This window comes from Cyclopterus lumpus, chromosome 11 (genome assembly GCF_009769545.1).
Source record: "Cyclopterus lumpus isolate fCycLum1 chromosome 11, fCycLum1.pri, whole genome shotgun sequence".
In the NCBI taxonomy this organism is placed as follows: Eukaryota; Metazoa; Chordata; class Actinopteri; order Perciformes; family Cyclopteridae; genus Cyclopterus; species Cyclopterus lumpus.
This window is the reverse complement of record NC_046976.1, coordinates 3,515,725-3,539,504: the sequence shown is the minus strand read 5'-3', so window position 1 is coordinate 3,539,504 and position 23,780 is coordinate 3,515,725. Positions and strand designations below refer to the sequence as shown.

At 42.4% G+C, this 23,780-nt stretch overlaps 2 protein-coding genes across 2 annotated transcripts in view; one reads left to right on the top strand and one right to left on the bottom strand.

Annotated features, from left to right (window-relative positions):
• Positions 1–20,615, bottom strand: part of nudcd1 (NudC domain containing 1) — a 37,224-nt gene extending 16,609 nt beyond the window's left edge. Inside the window, exons 1-8 of the mRNA XM_034544803.1 lie at positions 20,386–20,615; positions 19,140–19,294; positions 17,235–17,420; positions 13,998–14,181; positions 13,042–13,230; positions 8,788–8,995; positions 4,435–4,579; positions 2,515–2,640 (exon numbers count right to left, since the gene is read on the bottom strand). Coding sequence (XP_034400694.1) covers positions 2,515–2,640; positions 4,435–4,579; positions 8,788–8,995; positions 13,042–13,230; positions 13,998–14,181; positions 17,235–17,420; positions 19,140–19,294; positions 20,386–20,500 — 1,308 coding nt within the window. The 5' untranslated portion in view covers positions 20,501–20,615. The remainder of the gene's footprint in view (positions 1–2,514; positions 2,641–4,434; positions 4,580–8,787; positions 8,996–13,041; positions 13,231–13,997; positions 14,182–17,234; positions 17,421–19,139; positions 19,295–20,385) is intronic.
• Positions 20,586–22,993, top strand: LOC117738727 (transcription and mRNA export factor ENY2). Its single transcript, XM_034544805.1, has 4 exons — positions 20,586–21,081; positions 21,185–21,255; positions 21,332–21,406; positions 22,687–22,993. Exons 1-4 carry the CDS (start codon positions 21,014–21,016, stop codon positions 22,761–22,763), a joined length of 291 nt encoding a protein of 96 aa, XP_034400696.1. The 5' UTR covers positions 20,586–21,013; the 3' UTR covers positions 22,764–22,993.
• The last annotated feature ends 787 nt before the right edge of the window (positions 22,994–23,780 follow it).

Genomic DNA, 23,780 nt, shown 5'->3' with positions numbered 1-23,780 from the left:
GTGTGTGTGTGTGTATACATGTGTGTGTGTGGGCGTGTGTGAGTCTGTGTGTGTATGTGTATACATGTGTGTGTGGGCGTGCTGTCCCAGGTGCTGAAATAAAGTGCAAGGCATCAATAGACAGCCAGTCTCAGCTATGCGAGGTATTTCATTTGACATGTTTGCGAAGGCCAAAGTGTATTTATCGATACATTTGTCATTTATTTGTGGGCTGTTTCAACAAAAAGGAAAAGTCCCTTTTTTGTCCTCTGTTGTTGGACAATGAAAGAAAAGTAAAGTAAATCATGACGGCAGCAGCAGAGATGTTGTTACTCCGACACAACCTTGAGAACGATCTTTTTCCTGCCGCTGTACATCTGAGACGTTGGTACAGTCATTACCTAAATGTCCATTAGTTCCGTTCCACCGCTGCAAAAACAAGCGCATAAAATTGTTTCCAAGGCCACGGAGGTCTTCATGGAGCGAGCCTCTTCCTCCGCTCTCTAAGTGCACCAGATTGATGCTTTTATACAACATTTCCTTCCTGGGGGAGCATGACCTGGGACCTCCCCTTCCCTCCCCTTCGAAGGTCACAAAACACTGAACATGTAGAACAGCAATATGTCTGCAGTCTCAATTAGTTGCTCTTCGGTTGGGCTCTGAATGACTTTATTATTATTATGTTTATATTATTATTATTATATTATTCCCTCTAGTCAGCAGTGTCCCGAGAGGTTATGGTGAAGGGTGGAATGGAAGAAGGGAAGCGGCGGTGGTAATAAAGTTGTTACCGTCTTGGTTCCACGCAGTCTCTGTGTTATTATTTTATTACCTTCATAACGTTTGGCCACACCGTGACTCGCAGCAGCAGAGGGAGGAGGACAGAGCACAGGAGGGTCGACTGATACCACCACCATTACCCCCCCCCCCCCCCCCCCCCCCCACCCCCAACCCCCCCCCCCCCCCCACCCCCAACCCCCCCATTCTCAACCCAACGCAGACTTTATCACTCTCAATTCTTCTTAAATTTTCTTCTGGATCAGTTGCTCTGTGTGTCTAATATCCAGCGGTTGGGTTTATATTGTCGTTGCTTGATGTCACTAGATTTTAAAGTCTAAGGAACTGTTAATAAAGCCGTGTGTTCCCCCATCAGCTGTGAGCCCGACTTCAGGAAAGACTGCAACGTGTGACGCTTGTTTGTCACCTTGAGACAAAGAATGGACGAGAAGGACAACTTCTCCCCATACTTTATGGATGGAACGGTCAAGAAAAGGGCTCCCATCTTCCTCAACAATCTGAGCCACCCAATGCTTCAGGCGAGTTGAAACATGAAAAAAGAAGACACGGTTTTAGTGTGCATCATTTCAGATTGAATGTCTGCAAAGCTCCTTCATGGCACAGCTCCAACTGAAGGCTGCTGCTGTAAGAACTAAATGAGTCTTATGCAACTCGCCAGCACGCCCCTTGTTTTAGAAGAGAAACGACAAGGCCTCCATCTGCTACCTTGAGGGTACGTCCATTTATTTTATTCTGACACACACAAACTCATTCACGACTCAAGCCAGATGATAAGTGCTGTTTAGCCGTGCGTGAACGTAGGCATGACGACGGCTGTCAGTTCGTCCATCACCTTTGGTCCAGACTGAAATATCTCAACAACTGGGATGGCGTGCTCATTTTGGTTTCAATACCCGTGGCGCCCACAGGATGTAAACTACTAAGTTTGGTGATCCTCTGACTTTTTATCTAGCGCCACCATGAGGTTCACGTTTGTTGTTTTCAGTAAACTGTCTATTGGATGGACTGTCATGAAATCTGGGATGTTCCCCTGAGAATTAATTATAAAAAATGTGTGTGATCCCATAACTATCTAGAGCCATCATCAGGTGTGAATTTGTGAATTTCCCCATATGGGAAATAATAAAGTATTATCTTATTTAAAATACTTTTAAAAGCTCCCAACAGTCTCAGCTCTACTTTGTGTTTAGTAATTAGTGGTTGACAGGTATGGGTTTTCCAATCACCAATGCAGATATTTAGCACCGATGGCCAATATATAATGCTGATATCATGTCTTACTCGCCACCTGCAGATTAAAGTGTGACTTGTGGACACCCCTGTCTACATCAATGGAGGCGAGTTCGTTCGAATCAACATCGCAAACAAACTGACATGGTCAGCACACATCTCCAAAAGTAAGGAAACGTAAGAAAAAATGTCATGGTAACTTTTACAGAGGAGCAAAAGAAACATTACAAACTGCTATGCAATGTGCACGGCGGGGGGGGGAAGCGTGTGTGCCGGTTCTTCTCTGCTGGGCCTTTGTGGAGCTCTCTGGTCAAGTGGCTTGTTAAAAAGCAAGGCCGAGCTGGCTTGCCCACCGGGGGAAGGGCTGAATGAGTACGTGCTCTTATGAAGGCGGTGAGCATCAGTCGACTCGAGGGGAATGAAGGATGGAAGGAGTGAACACATGAAGGCTCGAAAAGGATTGGAGCATCAAAGTGTTAACTCGTGAAGGAGAGAGATGTTACTCACCACCCGAGTGGGCTTGAGTGATTCTCCGTCAAAGTGTGTGAGACTCGAGCCGTCTTCTGGGAACCCATCGCAGTCCTCCAGCTCCTGTGAGTTACAAGGGGGCTTGTCGCCGTCAGGGTTGCCATTCTGAATCGAAAAGGAGGAACAAGACAAGAGGCCATGGTTACTTGTTTTGCATGTATTAACATGTAAAAAGGCTTGATTTGCACCGAGGGCCTGGAGTGGATCCAGATGATACTAATGAAGGGTAAGGGCGAGACAGGCTGTGGCTAAAATTGCAGTCGTACGTGAGACCGAGGGTGACTCAGGTGACCCGGGTGGGACGGTGTGTACAGACAGAGGAGGACTCAGAGAAGCTGAAGAGGGAAAGGACGAGAGAGATGAGATGCCCCAGAGGGGGGAGGGATGCCAAAAAGAGCTAGAAGAATGGACTTAAATTAAAACACTCATTTTTACCACTGGAGAATTGATAGAAATGCTCAAACATCTCTCACATGAAGACACCAAGACCTCGAGGAACCCCCTAGAACAATTCATGCTGATTTGGTTTCAAAAACATTTGACATTTCTGCAAGAAGTGCATCGTTTCTGTGATTGGACGTATTGTCACTACAAGCCATACAGACACTTAATGGCCAAGGTCTCTGGTTTCAAGTGTTGATTGTAAAAAGTTATTCTCACAACAGGTCATTTTATACATTGAGGTCCAGTTTAAAATGTTTCATCACCATGTGAAATGGCTGCTGTGAGGACTAACATCATCACACATGAATACAAAGTCTCAGCTTTCCATTCAAACCCGATTCCTGCAATTCTGAGACTCTTTAGGGACCTCTTTGCAGAAGCATTTAAATAAATGATTTTTTAGAATAGGGGGAAATAACACGTCTGTAAAGGGGCTCCCTGAGCTCAGAGGTCAAGGAACCCCTTCAAAAAACACCACGACACTTTTTTTTACCTGAGCTGAACTTTGCAGCGTGATCCAGCCCCCTTACTGACGCGCTCGTACGACACTATTGGTACCAATGGGTTCATTGGGTTTGCTAGTTCAGCTCTAGCTTGAAAATACTGAGCCCGCTCTGAAAGACAGTATGCAGAGAGTTTTCACAAAATGGACTATATCACAATACATATTGATATTGTGAAATAAAAGTAAATAAAACATGGATTGTAGAATTTGTGCATTTTATCCCAAACTAAATTTGGTAATGCGTTATACTAAAAGTTGTGCAATTTCAGAATAATTTCCTAAAAAGAATCATGTAAATGTATACTTAAGTCTGGAAAAGGAAGAAAGTATGCAATTGGTACACTTCCACTTAATGCATCTTACTCAACTGCTAGTGTAACCTAGAGAGTAGGTCAGCTGAAGATGCAACATTTTAAATGTATCTCCTGTAAAATAAAACGGTATGCTGGATGTCGTAGTTGCCATTAAATTATAGATTTAGAAAAAAAAACATCCCTTTTCAAATTTCACTCAAATACTCAACAAGAAATGTAAAAAAAAAAAGAAAATGTCTAGTCCCATTTGTTTTGTTTGTCTCTGCATTCTTCTTCTTCTTCTTCTTCTTCTTCTTCTTCTTCTTCTTCTTCTTCTTCTTCTTCTTCTTCTTCTTCTTCTTCTTCTTCTTCTTCTTCTTCTTCTTCTTCTTCTTCTTCTTCTTCTTCTTCTTCTTCTTCTTCTTCTTCTTCTTCTTCTTCTTCTTCTTCTTCTTCTTCTTCTTCTTCTTCTTCAGCGCAATGCTCAACGCAAAATGGCATCTTTTGCACACAAAATGCCCCCATTTAAATGTAAGAGCCCGGACGGGGCACAGCTACTGCGTAGAGTTTGGGGTATTTTCATGCGCCTTTCGCGGTCTTTGCTGTAGCGACGGCACAGATGAACGACGGCGTGTGGAGTTGCCAGCGTGAGCCTACCAAGTCTTCCGAGGTGAGGAAGGTCAGTCTCTCGTGGAGGAGGGCAGCTTGCTCGTCGCTCACCACGTACTCTCCTCTCTTGTCCCCCGTCAACAGCTCCGACCACAGCGGGCCCTCGGTGAGTTTCTGCAGGGTCACCTCCAGGCTGAGGACACACAGACACATGAGCACAAACACAAATAAAAACAGGTCCCTTCTCATTCAAAGTGCTGACGATCAACAAGTCATATACATATGGAAATGATGAAGCAAAAGCTCACTTACTGATTTGCCAGAAGCCACGAGGCTCTCATATGACTTTGTAACACTTTTCAGAAATTGCCCGAGAGCACGATTTTTATTAACCGAATCGCAAACCGGTGTACGGGGAATGAGAATGATGCAATCAACCAGTAAACAACATTACAGGTAGACATCTGTGCGTATGCTTCAAACCAGTCGTGACACATCAACATAACACAATGTCATTATCTACCAACATCATCGCAGCCTCAGTTTGTGATAAGAGGGAGGTTCCACAGAAGGAGTCTTCACTGTATTAAGGTGTTTCTACGATTGGTCGATCAATCAATTAGGTTATCAATAGAACAATTCATTAACTGTTTTGACAGTCACGTTTTTTTTCCAAGCAGGAATGCCAAACATGTGATGGTTCTAGGTTCTAAAATGTGAAAACTTGCATTTTGGACAGTCGAGACCTTTGATGGATTTCCATTGAGCTCAAGGTCGTTGTGAAGGGCGGAGCTAACAATGAGCTGATTGAGAACAACGTTATTGGCGGATTACTCTATTGTGAAAATATTTTGTCCCCACAGATTTTATTATTATTATTTTCTTTTTACAATCACATACATTGTCACAGACATCCTTATAAAAATTATTTTAAAAAATCTAATAAATGCTGCCACCATTGATTGTTTCTACGTGGCTAACTTCAACAATTGTCTCTCAGTTACATTTATTACCGTACACAAACATTTCAGATCATATGCAGCTCATCGGAGTCTGAATAATGTTATTATGTCTTTCGAACCATCAACTCGATACACTTGCTTAAACACAAGGACACGTGAGCCTGTTCACTCTCACTAATTGTTTCACTAAATGATGGTAATGAAGCTCTTTATGGATCCAAACCATATTATGAGAGAATTAGAATAAAATCAGAATAACATTTTCCTTTTCTTTCTTGATTTATTTCTACATGATACGTTTGCATTTGTGCATTCTCCCCAACAATATTTCACCTCACATTTCCCCTGTGTTCTGAGCATATTCACGAATAGTTCTCCATTGGGCGAGGAGAGCTCGATGAGCTGGGACTGAACGTATCGGGCTCTCTGCAATGCATTGTGGTCCACGGAACAGGGCGGAATGTACCGTTCTGACTGCATCACATGTGGGAACTATTAGAAGAGAAATAAGAAAAGTCTGAACGCAAACTAAATAATAATCATTTAAATATATCTGAGTTAATTGTATAGTTTGGAATGATAATGATATTGAAATAATTAAACTGTAATAATTGTGTTACTTTTCCTTTATGACGTATACATCTTTTTTTCCCCCTCATCTGATATTTTGTCTTCTATCTACCTTTTCATCTTTTAAACATCGTGTGTTTAGAACAGTGCTATTAAAATGCAGTTTATTTCTGCGGTTATGTAAACCAATGAGCCTTGGAACTAGTTTTCTTTAATTTAGGGCTCAACAGCATGTAATCAGGATTTTACCAGGACTGAATCCTTTATCAAATGTCATTTGGTTCAGCCTTCAGCGTTTGCAGGATATAAATAGCTCAAAAGAAGGTTACGATATTGTAACCCGGGTTACAGGCGAAGCCCCCTACTGGACTTTATGGATGGTAATCTTGAGGAAAGTTTAATGTATGACTTTGAACCTCAGATGTATTAAAATGACTTTGGGTTTTAGTTCTACCAGCAGAGAGCAGAAAAGAGATTTCTTTTAAAAAGGTATAACAAAAGTCAACCCGCTACTTTCACAGGACACAACTCAAGAACGGCAACACGGGCCTTCAAATGCAAATATCATTCATAATCTATTGTGCTGCTGTACGTTTTGAAACAGGCTCTATATCCAGGCAAATAGTGGCGAGATATCGGAGAGTCACAAAGGGCAGCGTCTTAATTCAGCTCCTGACAAAAGGAACGCAGGATGGGGCTCAGCTGTCCGTTTACAAAGAGCAGAACCCATTAGTATGGAAAAACATGCATAACACAAACAATAGGAGCATTTGAGGTATTTACATTGTAGGAGGACATCCAGTCTGAATACACACACACACACACACACACACACACACACACACACACACACACACACACACACACACACACACACACACACACACACACACACACACACACACACACACACACACACACACACACACACACACACACACACACACACACACACACACACATGCACTTCTCTCAGCTACATTTCCACACAGGAAACTAATACATTCTTCACGCGTCTATGGAAAATCAGTCAATAGCCAGTATGAATGTGTGAAAGGGCCACTATGCACTGAATGTCAGAACACTACGTCCTTGATCATTCTGAATGAAAAATGTAGAAAACGGTGCTGGATGAAACACTCATATCCACCTCATAGTTCTTTATCTGAACAATATTATTTATAGATTTTTCTTTCTGCACACGAGTAACAGACACAGACAAACTCTCTCTCTCTCTCTCCCCACCCACTCACTCACACACTCACACACACACTTAAAAAGGTATCAAGGCTAACACACAAGCTATGTGTTTATAGTGAATGGAGCTTTGAAGGACTCTTATTGAAGAAAACAGGAAACGGAGACCAAAGCTCTCCGGTCTCCGTTTCCTGTTACATCTGAAAGGTTTGAAAGTGGAGGATATGACTCAACTCATATTGACGACTGGATTAATAGAGCCGATGCTCGTGAAAGGTGCCCTGGCCTTCTTGTTGTTTTTTTACTGGAACAATGAATCCCACTGGATGTCATTTTTTTCAAAAGTAATAAAAAGGAGCTGCTCCACCAGGACAACGTGTCCCCCTGAATCGGGTGTTCAACAGGGCGTGGCGACACGATACCAACAGTGATACCGATTGGCCGATTATGTGGTTGCATCACTTTTGAGACAATACTCATTTCCGATGCTCCGGGTGCCAGATTGAGAGCGAATGAGAGGATTCCTCTGACAGCGCTGTGAGCGAGGTGACGCTTCGCCAGCGATTCAGTGTGTGAGGCTTCTTGAAGCTCTCCGGGTCGGACTCGTTACCTGGGACCAATTAGCATAGAGAGAAAGACACCGCGAGGACACTGTTACCAGGCAATTTACAGAGGGGTTCTGCTGCTCAGTGTCAAACTAAATCTAAGTGAGGAAAAAAGAAGAAAAAAAGAAAGAAAGAGGAAATCATGAAAATATTAACCACTGAACCCTTTTCAAATGTACTCTCTGGGCGAGGAGGAAATCAACCCTCTTGAGATACTTTTCAATTAAAAAAACAAAACAATCATTCACGCTCACATTCAGACCGACGGGCAATTTAGGAGTCACCAATTGACCTAAGCTGCATGTCATTTTACAGCCACCACACCACCATGCAGCCCTCTACAGCCCTCAATTGAGTTGGAAACCTGTAAATAAACAATTCCATTACGCTGGTCAGTGAAACTGATATGATTCAAGAGTCAAGCTCAGAACATGTCGATGTTCACACACATTCTCTGTTCGGACATTCATGGGGTTCAGATTCCATGCGGTATGTTAAAAGTTATGGTTTGGATATGAGGTCGTCAATCACAGTAAGGTCCGCCCTGAAGCATCCTCTGCTTTATGGTCTGTTTGACTCTAAATGGTCCATACCTTTCTTCATACTATTGAAGAAGACTTGAATAGAGATTGAGACCATAAACTTATGTTTACAATGTTTACTGAGGGAATAAATCAAGAGAAGTAGAGTCATTTTCTCATAGGGCAAACCAGAGGAGTCGCCCCCTGATGGACAGTAGAGAGAATGCAAGTTTTATGACACTTCCTCATTGACTTCACTTGGCAGAACCAGAGTTTGCCACCTGGTCCCAATACATAGTGTGTCAAATGCAGTCTGCCAAAAACAAAAACAGGATGTTATAGTCAATTGGGTCACATGTTGCAATATGTAGTCTAGCAGGATTTTCTGACTATTCTGACCAACAATCCTTAGCGATGGGGTCAAAGTTCAAGGTGCAATGTTAAGAGGAAGCAGTGTGTCCCAATTGAATGTGCGTACTGCATGCAACAGTACGTACTTATTAAGGGAAGCTCAAAGAACAATAGAGAAACAACAACTCTGCACACCTTTTGTCATCCTTGATGATCCAGGCGCTGGCCTCTGGGTCTACAGACGAGTGCAGCTGGCCCTCCAGGATCGAAGGGAAGCCCTGAACCCCGAGCCTGATGCGGTCTGCCGTCAGCCTGAACTGCACCTCCTCTTTGGTGACACCCTCGGGCATGCGCACGCACGCCGTGACGTCCTCCGCCGTCTGCTGCCAGAAGTAAATGGGATCTGGGAGAGAGAGGACCGCAACGGTAAAGTTAATGACGGCCCTGTGCCGGTGGTTAGAGTCATCCATAAAACATCTGATGCAGCGCAGGAGTTGAGGGGAATGAATTCTGAATATTCCGCGACACTGCAGACGGGAGACTATTAAAATAAATGAATTACAATCCCGCATGGGGGGCTAGGAGGGCCGAGCTCACGGCGAAGCTATTAAGCCGACAATTTGACATTTTCACCTGTCAGAACTTTTTTGGGCTTTGCTACTTGCATTAATTCACTTCAATCATTATTTCCACATCATAACTGACAGCTCGGCTAACAGTGGATCCGAGAGGTTTTAGTCATGTTCATCTGCTGGTGAGAATCATGCCGCAAATGCCTGTTCACGGACCTCAATTCAATTTAGTGCAACATTGGCCATCGGCCAAGGAACACGCTAGCTGCTCTGAGAGTTCACCCAAGCCGGCTGCTGATTCATGTGCTTTTTATTCATAACATCGCTCCGGTAAATAAAGCTATTTTGTGCAACTGCTCTTACTTGAATAAAGAAAATCTTGTCAATCAATCATGGGAAACATTTATTTTAATTCCCCGGCTTTGTTTAGGAGTATCGCTGCAGACTTGTTTTTTTTTTTCTTTCTTTTTTTTACAGTGTAATAAGTTACGAGTGATTTAAAACACAACAGTGAATTAGTTCAGGCATCGGCACTCAACCACTTCTTTTACAAGTTCCCTTCTTTCTGTTTTACGAACATGACAGACGCTTCTGCACAAGGAACAGATCCGTTCTCACCGTTGCCCACATTGTTAAGAAGCCAATGTGTCTGTTGCCTCTGACTCAGCACCTCCACAGGCCTCCATGCTGTGATCCATAACCGAATGATTGTATTAGTACTCAGTGATGAGACCTTTACCGTGCTGTGCGCACAGAGATATTGTTGCCTTTTAAATATTGCTGGCGGGGTTGAATGAGAGCGGACGTTTTTGTGTTCCGAGCCTTGTTGGAAAATGCATAAAAAGCCGGCCTTGTGTCCTTCTTTAACTTCTCGCTTCACAGTCCACAGATGACTTATGAAAATGACTTTTCCTGCCAAGTACGTCATTATAAAAGGGAGACAAGAAGGAGTCAGAGGTTGTTCACCGACAAACACTTCTGAAATAAAGTCCCTTCCAAGATTTCCATCCGTTAGCCGATCAGAAGAGATTGACACATTATTTTCTAGCGACGGGTGAAAAGCTTCCTGCTATCTGATGATGCAGCGTAGAGGCAAAATACAGGGACTCCTCTCTCCTTTCCAAATGCAAATATTGTCCATTTTACTGCTCAGCATATATGTATTCATTTAAATAATGAGGCTCAAAAAGGTACAATTAGAGAAGAAAGATAAATGATTGGACGGGCTTCCACAAGCTGCTAGCTAAACAGCTGTGAGTACTAACGGCAGCCATGTTGGTTTTGTACGTTCATGAAAATAATTGAAGGTCAGTGTTGCCGACTTAGCGACCTTCTGGCAGATCTAGCTGCTGGCTACTTTTATTGGAAAAGAGTTTTTAAGATGTAGTCTACTCTTGCTAGTTTCTCAAGATTAGCAACCCTAGCTTTAGCACTAACAGCGTTATGTATAATATTGGTCACAGGGGCCATTGTTCTGCCAAACAAATACGTTGATCAGTTTGAAAACCTACAGTACGTACTTACATACTTAGTGCATTTAGCTAATAAAACTCAGATATTATATTTTACATTGTTGTATTGATGCTTTTTACTAAAGTAAAGGATGATTATAGTGTTTTGTTTTGTATAGGAAGTACTTTAGCGAAGACAGCATGCTGACTTTAGAAAGGTGTTCTTCTATTCTGAATTATACAGTTAGCTGTCAACTAAAGAAAATTATAGATGCTTTGATACAGACCCGCATTATGACTATGATCAATAAAAAACAACAATAATTGTGTAAGTTATTTCGATAAGGCAGACACTCGTATAGAGAAAGCTCTGTGCCAGTATACTGTCATTGAACACACTCACTCTGTGATTACTGGCACTGAGCACCGAAATTGGTCCAATTATGATGCTCCGAACCAACAGACCTTCTCCGTATATCTGACAGTGATGTGAGACACCGAGACGTGTTCATCATCACCGTTTGTTGTCGACGACTGAATCCACAAAGAAACTAATGAGAAAGGGAGACGGGAGACGTTCATTTCTTTCCCCAGTCTTTTCCTTACCCCTCCGGTGTTCATCATTTTAACTTCTCTGTTGGCCGAGCTGATGAAAAGACACACATGATGCCAACCTGGCACCGTAACTACTTACAGAAGTCACCCAGAGACACACTTTGGTGCTTTCGGAGTGTTTTTGGGTTTCTGTGATTATTGTGATATTTCAGAGACTTCCTCTCTACAGTATCTGTACCACATGCATATGTACACCTCGTTTCCATCAGCGCACCATTACGTGACCTCCGTCTCTCCTCCCACCTTTGTATCTCCTCTCTCATCACGTTCAAGCCTCTTTGAAGATGCCTCCCCTCTTGACACCTAAATCCACTCCGAAAGGAGAAAGGCAGAGCGCTGATAAAAGGATTGGCTAAAAAGCGGCCATTATTCCGCTTCTGCATCATCAACACACACTCACACTGTCACACTGTCACACTCTTTCACACTCTCACACTCTCACGGTTGTTTTAAGGCTGTCACTAGAAACGAGTAAAAGGAATACAACCCAGTTGGATATGAACGTTTGTTTTAGCTCAAAAACGTTCAAAAGTCTCTCTATACGATATTCGGAGCATTGAAATAGCAGAAAGCAAACATGTTGTATGTAAAGATACACTGCTGTCCATGGATGCTCGCTCTTTAAGTATTTATGCTAAGCTAAACTAACCTTCTCCAGACTTTACCCTGTCGATATTTATTGTACAGACACGAGTGGTATCAATCTTCTCATCCAAGTCTCGGCAAGAAAGTCCAGCCTCTAAATCATGAGAACTTGCTACTTTTCAAACCTTTTGGATTTGGACTGTTGGCTGACGACCCCTTTGGGCTCAAGTACCGGTAAGTATCAATATCAGTATACTATATAACAATTATATAAATTGTAGGCCTAGACATAAATCCCGTATTTTTTCCTGCATATGAGGGGAGAATGATTATGGTGTGGCTCTGTCGGACAAACAACGGCCGTACAAGCGGAAATAAATGGCCTGGAAATGTATCCAAGTGCACGGAGACAGATGACCAGATGACAGAGACCCCAGTCTGATTGGGAATATTCTGCTGCCTGCTCAAGCGTTTCTATGGCTACAACCCAGCTAGTCAGTGCCTCTGGAAAGGACAGAAAACAACTAATGATGAATATCAACCAGAAGCCGTCAAGAAGTGAGTGGCGTGGTGATACCATGTTTTTTGTGGAGGCAGCAGCTCAGAGTCCAGACGATGTTTGTGTTTCCCTTTGTTTCAACGCTTTTACAGACAGACTGGTTCGCTCTTTGGCCGGTTTCAGACTGTGATTTCAACAAGAAAAAGAAAGATTGCAATTTCTCGCTATAAATAGGATCAATGCCAAAAAACCTCTTTTAGTGTTTTCTCAAAGTCTGAAACAGACTGACAGTCAGATTCTGATGTGATGTCGCAACTCTGAACAAAATCTTTCGACAAAGAGAGACAGTCTGTCTGAAAGGAATTGTGGCACTGAGTTAAAGACCAAAAATGCTGGAATTGGATTTAAACATATCAGCATTATAATAATATGCACTCTCACGAAGAAGTGGTTTCACCTTAACACAGGGGAGTGAGATTTGCACCACTTATTGTTTTTTACATTACATTACATGTCATTTAGCTGTTTGGGCTCATTATGTGTCAAGTCACCTTGTTGGTATATTTTAATAATGTAGCAGCCCATAATAACTGCAAAGTTTCTAATTGTATTTTATTTTTGGAATTGGAATTCTTTTTATTTTATGCCACACATTACCCGTGGATTAGGGCATATTTCTTCCTTTAAAAATTGTATTTCACAATTTGTTCCTGTACCTCTGACCCACCTGTCTTCTCCACCTCCATGGGCTCTGGGTGGGGCGGCTCCACAGGGCGACCGTCCACATGCGTGAAGGCAAACGGTTTGTCAGAGGCCACCATGAGCCCCTTCCCCTGCGGCTCCACCGCGGCGTAGTGAGGCACCGACTTCCCCGTGAGGACCCTCCTCTTCTTCACCTCGTACTTCTTCTCCTGACCTGCACGCGGAAACCAAAACCGAAAGGTGTGACGCAACCATGTCTGGCGTTAGACTCGGACGGAGACCAAGAGGAGCTGCAGCATCATTGACATGTCTCGTGTATTTCATTGGACTCCCAAGAGTTCCAGTCGCTTCCGTCACAGCAGAGGAAAGTGGAATAAATAATCTTTTGTTCCGTCAGCTGTCAGCTCTCTGAACTAAATATAGCGCATCTGGAGCCTGTTGTAAAAGTGAGGGTTACGGTTTTTATTTAGCTTTAGCTTTTCCCCTCTACAGAGATATTCGGGAAAGATTGCAAAGCTAGATAACAAGTAAATCATTGACAAAATATAGATTTAGTCAAACATGGAGACACTAAACAAACAACAAAAGGTTATTCTACAGCTCGCAGATATCAAAGGGCTGCATGTTTAAATCCATCTTAATGAGAAAGAGGATCTCCAAAGGCTGCGTCTGGGTTTTTTTCTCCAATCTTTGCATCATGACTCAGAGAACTTTAATGAAACTTCTTCTTGCCAATGTTTGCTTTAGAGTACACTAATCTCATCCGGAACATGATAATTACAGCATGACTAACCTCCTAGTGCGGCTTGATTAACAAAGAACTGTGTCGTCTGCTGGGTGGGAATATTGTAAACATGGACACGAAAACTAAATAACAGGCTTTAAATGTCTAATAATCTAATTATGTATGACACGCTCGTCTCGTCTCATTTGACTTAATGCTCAATTACTGAAATGATGATGGGCCGGCGAGCCACCCACCTTGTCCTGCGGTGCTGGCGACTGTGATCCACTCCAGAGACACCGAGTATCCACTCCCTTTGGTTTCCTGCGGGTCCTTCTGGATGCGGAGCAGCAGGACCTCCATGGTGTGGACTCCCTCCGGGACATGCGAGACGCTGTGGAGGACGGTGAAAGGCTCCCCCGTGTCCTCACTGAACAGGGGCTACGGGAACCAACCAACACAATCTGTCAGCTGGCATCGCCGTCAATACAATGAAGCGTTACGTTTTCATAGAAGTGAATGCAGATTATGCAAGTGTGGTAATCTGGCTCAATTTGGTGAGAAGAAACTAAATATCATGTACAAATATATTCCTCTGACTATCTGAAATAATACTACTATAGCTATTCAGTATTCAAATGAAGCACTCGTGCTCTTCTTCATTTGATATCACCGTAAATTGTAAAACCAAAACCTACAATATTTAACTATTTCACAGCATTTTGACGCTTTTAAACAATAATGAAGACAATCGTGAGCTGCAGCCAAACCCCTCGAGTTTACATCTCTTCAACCGCGACAAGCGGTTTTACTTTGGCCGCGCTTCAGTTGGATTTAATAGAAGCGTCTGTTCAGCACGAGCAACGAGAGATCACCACGGCAGGCCACCTGCGCTAAAATAAGAACATGGAACATTTATCTTAAGGGGCTGAGGTGCCACTTCACACCGCAAATGATACACACTTAATGAGTGGGATGATTGTTTACAATGTCACCGGCAAATGTGTCGACGCTAATTTGATCAGGAAATGTGCCACGGAGCAAAGATGGCGCCAACATTTAGAAAGAGATATACTTTTGCATTTGTCCGTCACCCTGAAACTACTTTGAGTCAAAATTATATTTGGTTATAGGTTGGTCTCTTTAAAGACTGAATATTGTCAGCCAGCTCCACGTATTGGACTTGGTAAATGGTTAAAGGACTGGGGGGGGGGGGGGGCACCTGCCCATCATTTTACCTCAGCATTCACACACCGATGGCACGGCTTAGGGAGGACACATCGACATGGACCGGAGGAGCCGGGGATCGTACCGCCGACCTTCTGATTGGAGGACGAGCTGCTCTATTCGGGGCGACTATGGGTCAGTGGTTAGCATGCCTGTCTTTCAATCAAGGGGTTGGCAGTTCAATCCCTGCCCTAGTCGATATGTCCTTGAGCAAGACACTTAACCCTGCATTGCTCCCCGTAGCTGTGTCTACGGTGTATAATGTAAAGGGTCTTTGAGTATCTAGAAAAGCACTATATAAATTAAATGGATTATTATTATTATTATTATTATATGCTGAGGCACAATCACCCCAACATGTGTATTAACCTCAAGATATACAAAGTAATTTCCCCAGCAACCTTAAATCAAGTACATTTAACTATTCAGTATTCAGACAAGGCAGACCACCTCTCCTTTATAAAGTCTGCTGTATTTGATTAGTATCAATGACAATATCCTGTTTATGAGTCCGGTCCACAGACCACGAGGAAAGATCCCCGAGCGCCGAGACTTAAAGTTAGAACATTGGACTGACTCGAGGGCTCGAATCTTCATCACAAATTCACTCTTGAACTCTGCTTCCAGAATAATATCACGGGGGAACTCTCATTTGAAGCCAAATCCCAACTGCAACAGGATAAAGTGCACAAAGCCTAATCTGATCAAAGATCTCTCATTACTACAAGGTTCATAAAAATGCCTCTTTTGACAAGTGTATGTATATATGCTAAATAACAGGACATTTCAAAATGCAAGAGCGCATTTAAAAGGCTATACACTCCCTGGATTACTAAACATGAGTCTTGGTTCATTCTGACGTCGATAGATAATGCTTTATTGTTTATATTGATATTTCAAATATATATATATATATATATATATTATGTAATTCTTCAATAAAACAGGTCTACGAATACTGCGGAGAGGAAGAGTAAAGAGCAAAAATAACAGGAAGCAACCACATATGCATCCTGATCTAAAAGTGTCACCACAGAAGAAGCCTCGGAGGAATACGCTTCATCAGGCTTTGGGTACAGAGACAGTCCTCTATAATAAGATCAATTCACTATTGTTTTTGCTCTTTTCACATGGCTTATTTTTCGATTTTTAATTTTTTTTCTGCTTTATTGGATGGGGGAGAGAGAGAGAGGATGACATGCAATTATCTCCAGCCTCGTCCTTCAACTGCTTTAACAGTTTTAGAGATGACACAAATATTAAACATTGGCATGGCCCCATCAAAAGTGACAAGCGTAGACAAGCGTATTTGTCCCCATCATAATAATAACTTTGTTTATTACGATGAATACTGCTCCTGTGGGACTTTGAAGATTTATTTATTAAAATATGCGACAACGTTGTTGGACATCGTGATTAAGATATTATAATAGACATTAAAGTGTACTCAGATCAGCCTTTGTGCCGTTTTCAAAAAATCTGCTAAAGCACCACAAATTGTTTGTTGAATAAAAGAAAAAATACGAAAAAGGAACTTTTATTGAAAAATATCGCTACATTTCTAAAGTGCCGTTATCAAAAAGTATTTTGCGATGCGTTTATGGCGCAGGTGGACTTCTCAATGACTAATAAATGGATATATTGTGCAGCCCTGACTCATCACATCACCAGTAGCTGAGACATCTGGCTTTGGACAATAACATCACAAGATGAACACATACCAATACTTAGCGGTGTCGGGCCCGAAGAAAGCAGATGACAGACAGACGGACGTGCTCAGTCTTTGTTGCCGCACATCCACTCGTTCACCAATAGAGGTCCATAAAAGGTCATGGGTAGACTCTCACATTGTAATTTTATGGGTTTTATTAGTCATGCTCAATATTACGTCTGCCTTTATGCAGTATCTTGGATGTTTTTTATGCTATGGTTTTAGTATTTATACACATTTTATTTTTTTTATTATTTTGCTCTAATTCTACACGTATTCAGGAATTATTTTTTTTTCTTAACTTGATTTATTAATTAGTTCCTTTAATTTAATCTTTTTGACTTGGCAATCATTTGTAAACAATTTGAATGACATTTGATTAGTTTGAGAGGCGCTACATAGATAAAACTGAATTGACATATTGACCTTGACTGCTGGACAACATTGCAACTGATTCCTAATATCTTATCGAAGATGTCTACAATATGGAAAACACACACCTTCAAATATCTTTGTGTGTGTGACGTAAAGCGGTCGAGCCAGCTGATACACTTACTTCCCACTTGGCATGGGAGCTGTCTCCCCTCTTGCCGGTGCGGAGGAGGTAGAGTCGGCCGGCGCCGTCGGAGAGAGCCGCCCAGGTCGCTGAGGTGAGGCTGAGGGACGCGCAGAGGCGATGCTCGCTCTGGCCGCAGTCAGCGGGGATGCGGTAGAGCTCCCTCGGCTTCCCCAGGGCGGTGTCCTGCATTCACAACACCACAGTCAGATAGAACTGTTCCACATCAATCTGACCTCATTCATATGAGCAGGAAACTAACAATTACTTCACAGGGCTCAACACTAACTGATCACCGTGGTTACAGAAATTGAAACTAAATTCTTTGAAGTTTTTTTTCTATACTACAGAATTTGCTCTCCCTTTTTCTTACATGTTAAAATGGTTGCCCGTGGCATCTCTTACTGTCAAACCCTGTTTTCTTGATTAAACATTACATTATATTTAATTATAAATTATTATTATGAATTGTCATTAAATAGGGAAAAAGTGAACATTTAAATTTCTCAAAGCCTAAGGGGCTTGTTTTGTCCATTAATACATCCAAAATCGTAGGAATCAGAACAAAATGTCGGCTTTTTTTGCTTGAAAGGTGACTCAGTTATCAAAAAAGTTGACATGTGAGTGTGTCCATCGACTAATTGTTTCAGCACTAGTAGTGGAGAAAAGCATATTTTGTCCCTAAAATGAGGGGTTGAACAATGTGAGCTGGGTGAACTACAGAACTGCATTCTTAAAGCTGTCCAGTCATGACTCACAAAGACACTTAATCAGAGGAAGCCTTTGAACACAAAGGCCACTGCTTCCATGCTGAATGGGGCACTTTAATTCCATAAGAAAACTGCAATTAACATCCGACATAAAGACAAACAGCAAAACAGGATGTTCTTCCTGCTCGAAAAGCCACATGACAGTATCCTCAACACTGGAGCGGAATAACATAAAAACAACGTGGAAGTCATCAAAGAGAGAGGAATCCGCCCTGTGACTTGGCCTCACATGGGATTCGAACCTCATTAGTGATGAATGGATGGATCTGCCACCGCCTGAGCATCAATTACTCATTGCGTGAACTAACAGTGTTTCAGAAAGGACTGAGCAGCAGCTGCCCCATTGTTGCCATGGAGCATATTATATATTTTATATTTTATATATATCTCGATACCTGATGCATGATGTGCCTTTGGAGACCATTATCAGCGTGGACCGCCTGTGTGCTAAAGTGCGTAAGAACAGGCTTGTCAGGGACGATAATTACCGCGTGATGATTGTAATTAGAATTTGAGCCACACATTTTCATAAAAATGGCAATTTAATGATGCCACTGAAAGACCGAAATACTGTCTCACAGGATTACAACCTGATGAGCGTCATCCAGGCCACCTATTATCTCTAATCACAGTCATTGATGCCCTGGACATAAAAGAAATCTCTGCTGAAAAGGTCTCCGGGCTCATTTGGCTCATCGCCTTAAGATCTTGGTTTTGGGTAACGAACTTGGATCGGCACCTTGAGTCAATTACATATTCGCACAAGGACTCGTCAAAAACTTTAAAGCTTCTGCGCTGATTCATAAGGCGGCCTGAAGGAGGAATACAAACTTCCCCCGTGAACACTGACACTCTCCCTGTCTCTCTTATTGTCTCTAATTGAGCATATTAAACAAGAGAACAGCTTGGAAGATTTGCAAACATGGTTTTCTTCTGAGATCCCATCAGAATTCACAACGTGGGCTGATGCTGCTGTTGCACAAGTATTTGGTCACCACCTGCTGGTGCGTCAGGTGCATTAAAGTCTACCCGCAATTCAGCTGTCACAACATCAGAATCACAACCATTGTATTTGACATGACATGGGAACATACAGGAATTAATTGGTCATTGGTAGGGAGGGGTGGGGGTTTACCAGGGTGACGGTGAGACCGAGAACCTGTCCTTTGCAGTCCACAAACAAAACGCTGTCTTCATACCACGGGTCCAGGTGGAGGTAGTTGTACATGCCAAAAGCGCGCATGTGTTCTAGGGTGTACTGAGTGTCCTTCAGCTTCACTTCCTCCACAGCTGCACAAGAGAGGGGGTGGAGGGGGGCAGACATTTAAAACTAAACAGGCAACACACATTTGGATTTTTCCTTTTCGATAATCTACGAGTGAGATTACCAAAACTCCTGTTGCACATTAAGGAGAACACAGAGGACCTCTATATCATCATCGCATTAATCTCAGAGTTAGTCAACACGAGGTCTGTGACTAATAGGTGGCAGATTGTGACACTGGCATTGCTGATCATTTTTGTCTATGACTAAATACGTAATATAAAAACAATTGTGTTAAATTACTCCTCTTTTTCTTAGGGACCCCCTGAATCTGGGGTGGCCAAACTATCGCCCGCGGGCCAACCACGGCCCCTTTGGCAGTTGGTTTGTATTGTGAATTTAAAAAATTTATCTTAATAATTGTCTGTCTTAACCTCTTGGCACCAAAATCAATATTTATTCCTGTTCAGTTTATTACATAATATTAGACTTATTATAATCTGACCAAATGGCCCTTCGACCATCAACAAAAACCAAAACAGGTATTTGGCTATTTCTGCCTGTTTTAAGGTATTTACAGATTTAAACATATACCATCATATTATTTTAGGTGGGCACTGTATTCGAATTTAAACGTATTGAATTAACTTACATTAGTTTGAGAACAGCATATACATAAATACTTTGTGTATAAGAGACACAGCAGTGACCAGTGTAATGTCAAACTGTTTTGTGGTGTAAAAAGTAGTGAAAAGTTATTTTCTATTGCACATGGGCTTTTATGTCACTGGTTGGAAACTACACAGACACCATTGTTTAGCCCGTGACTCTTTATTCGTATATTTAATCTATGTATGGCCCACAATTGTAAAGTTTGTCCAGCCCTGCCCTAATTTATAGTTAGCTAAACCGTTGACACTTAGCCACCGGGCTACAGCTGGAGGAGCATTCAACGTCACCAACGGCGTAACATTATTATTACATTATTGGCATAATTCAAACAATCTTCTCGGTACTTGTGTGAGCTCCCAGTGGTCACAGTGGTGGTTCTTCAGAGCTCCCAGTGTGCATCAGATAGCACACTAGCTAACTGCACTGCAGCTTCGGGTTCTCTCACCAGCATCCAGCTCAACGCTGTACGTCGGTATGGCGTCCAGAGATAACCTGTAACTTTCAAAGCCGGGGTCCAACAGCTCTCTGTTGACCTTCAAGGAATAATTCGACGCAGCCATGTCTTTTTTTTCTTTGTTTTTGTGACAGGCTTGTCCACAAGTTGGTGGGAAGCAAGAGGATGCTGTGGAAGTCACACGTTTCCTGTTTTTAGTCGCAACCCGGAGGTATTTCTACAGCGGACACGAGCTGAGTTCCTTCATATTCTCTCTAAGCTTTTTCAATACATGTTTTAATACATTTAGTCGTCCTAACAAAGTCGCATTCTTGCAAAGATAAAGTGTGATACATGAAACTTTTTTATTTTATTTTGTATCAATGACGTTGTCAGTTTGTGGCAAATTAAGGGCCGCCAAAGCGGAACCTCTGCGCTTTTAACGTTTTCAGACGGCATGTTTGTGTGAAGGAACCGTGTGTTCCCCCAGCTGATCGATCTCGACAAAAAAGAATAAGAAAAAGGTAACGCCTACCTGATAGCTAGCTAAATAAAACATTTTTTTCAGTAGCTACGTTCCCCTGAAGTCGTTGGATCCCAACAGAAGCTGCTACTGCTCGTGTGTGCTTTGCGACAGATCATGAGCAAAGACTCCCAGATGAGGGCTGCAATAAACCAGAAGCTCATAGAAACGGGGGAACGGGAGCGGTGAGTCGAGCTTTTACTCTTCGGTGATTCGTGTGGTCATGAAATGTGTTGTCGAGACGGCGGTTGTCCTTCATGTCCACTGAATGCTAATGTGTGGCCGCAGGTTGAAGGAATTGCTCCGAGCAAAGCTGGTGGAGTGCGGGTGGAAGGATCAGCTGAAAGCACACTGTAAAGGTACGTTGGGCGAGCGTCTGTGCGTGTTAACGGGGCTTCCGTGGACCTGCCGTTACTCATTCATTCTTCCGTGCAGATGTGATCAAAGAAAAGGGTCTGGAGCACGTCACAGTGGAGGACCTGGTCACAGAAGTCACGCCGAAAGGCAGAGGTACGGGTCTTTCAATGCTCAAGAACACAATAAACACTCTCTTGGAGGGCGGGCAGGCAGGCAGGCAGTCAGTAAATCAGTCAGTAAAAACTCAGTCACACTTTGGTTAAACTTTACTTGAAGCGCTCATCCCACTCCGAGAGACATTCAATGAGATGTAACGTTAAAACAACTAGAACACTATATAACACTATATAAACCGACAACAGATTTGATGCTTAAACTAATAACTTCTCGCCTGAAAACATCCTCTAATTACATTCCGTGACTCAACAACAGTATTTAGAAAAAGTCAACTTTCAGTTGAGTATTTTCTCCTCCGCCATTGTTCCCCGTCGCTGGTGCGAAATGCATTGTGGGATATTGGCTGTCCAAAGTACGCACAAGTCTCCTCTGATGCATCCTTTGGGTACTGGGCGGATCAAGTCACATCCGGGCATTTTGACCGTACTTTGGGAGAAGCGGACTTTTGAATTGGAACAGTACTTGGGCCGCGACTGATGACGTTTCACGAGTCCACGAGAACACAAGTACGGACAAGAACGCATATTGAGAAACGAACTTTGACCTAAATTAAACATTTAGGAATATAAGCTACTTAATGTAGTAATCACTATTAACAAGAATATATTTCCATTTGGTGCAATGGTGCAGCCATAAGAAACATGGAATATTGCAGCCTTTGTGAACATGATATAGCTTTAAACAACGAGAGGATATAAAACAATTCTACAATACTGCGGGAAAACAGACTCTGATTATTTTGTGAAATTTGATTTCAAAACAAATCTTTTATTTTATGCATCTCTTTTTTTATTAACAATTGGACAACGTTTGCTGAGACCATAATCACATTGGCACAATGTCTTTCAATCCGAGGTATGTGTGTGTGTGTGTGTGTGTGTGTGTGTGTGTGTGTGTGTGTGTGTGTGTGTGTGTGTGTGTGTGTGTGTGTGTGTGTGTGTGTGTGTGTGTGTGTGTGTGTGTGTGTGTGTGTGTGTGTGTGTGTGTGTGTGTGTGTGTGTGTGTGTGTGTGTGTGTGTGTGTGTGTGTGTGTGTGTGTGTGTGTGTGTGTGTGTGTGTGTGTGTGTGTGTGTGTGTGTGTGTGTGTTGGTTGTGGTGATAATAATAATGAGTCATTGAGTGAATCACAGTGCTGTTCTGAACTGCATTTTACACAAATGCAGTTGCAGCAGACACATCTTTTTATAATGCAGTCAATAACATCATTGTGTGTGTGTGTGCCTGACCCTGACCTTCTTCTTATCCCCCCGATGCAGCACTGGTACCGGACAGCGTGAAGAAAGAGCTGCTGCATAGAATCCGAGCTTTTCTAGCTCAGCACGCCACCTTGTGAATGGGACCGGTCGCCGTCTAGACATTTCTTTTTCTTCTTTTTTTTACACTCACAATTCAAATCCAAAACTGTTGTTTGTTCTCATTGTGATCGACGCTCAAGTGGTGTTTTTTTTTTTGTTTTTTTTTTGATTTTTGTAATCATGTGTATTCATATTGATTTTAGTTTGTTATGTAGCAGTTTTGGAAAACAAAAACAAATAAAGTCATGCCTATTTTTGGTCATTGGGGGTCCTGACCTTTTCTTTGCCGCTGCTGAACAAGATGTCCTTTTCTTCCTACTTTTAGTTTGTTTCTCTGCCGACGGCACAGTGAGTTATCACGGTCTGCCTCTCATTCTTGGTTGTGGGGCTCTTTAGGGCATTATGTGGGAAGACATTTGTTCGGGAACGACTCCCATCCTGATTAGAGAGCTTAATTGTTGTGTCATTTGAAAATTGCTTCCTCAAGACACAAAAACACCACCTCGCTGTCGTCAAACATACCTCTGAGCTCACGCTGCTGCCGTTACGCAATTTGCCCTTTCCAGTAATTGTTTTCTTGAGCATCACTCAGGAACTTGATGATTATATGTCACTGTCGAACCCGCCGGACAACATATTTGCAAGTTTGCAGACTTCATCCAAATAATTTGTTATATGAGCGTGCATACTTCAGAGAGAACTGACAGCTACAGGGTGATTAGACTTTTGAGACTGTTAGTTTGGTGCGGGAGCTTCAGAGATATATATATATATATATATATATATATATATAAACAAGGTTACAGAGGGTTCAACCTCAGCCACTTGTGTCAGGAATCTACTTGCCGATGTTGTACTCCCCCCTCCCCTATGCTAACTGTTTAAATTCATGAGAAGTTACCAAATAACAACAAAGACCAACATTAGTTGTTATGTTTCATCTTAATTCAAGTAAATCAATAGGAAGTTCCGCCCACATCCTGTGACGCCACCCAACTAAAAACTCCAGTTTCCAGGATAAAGACGGCGTTCCTCGTCTTTTCTTGTCAAACAAC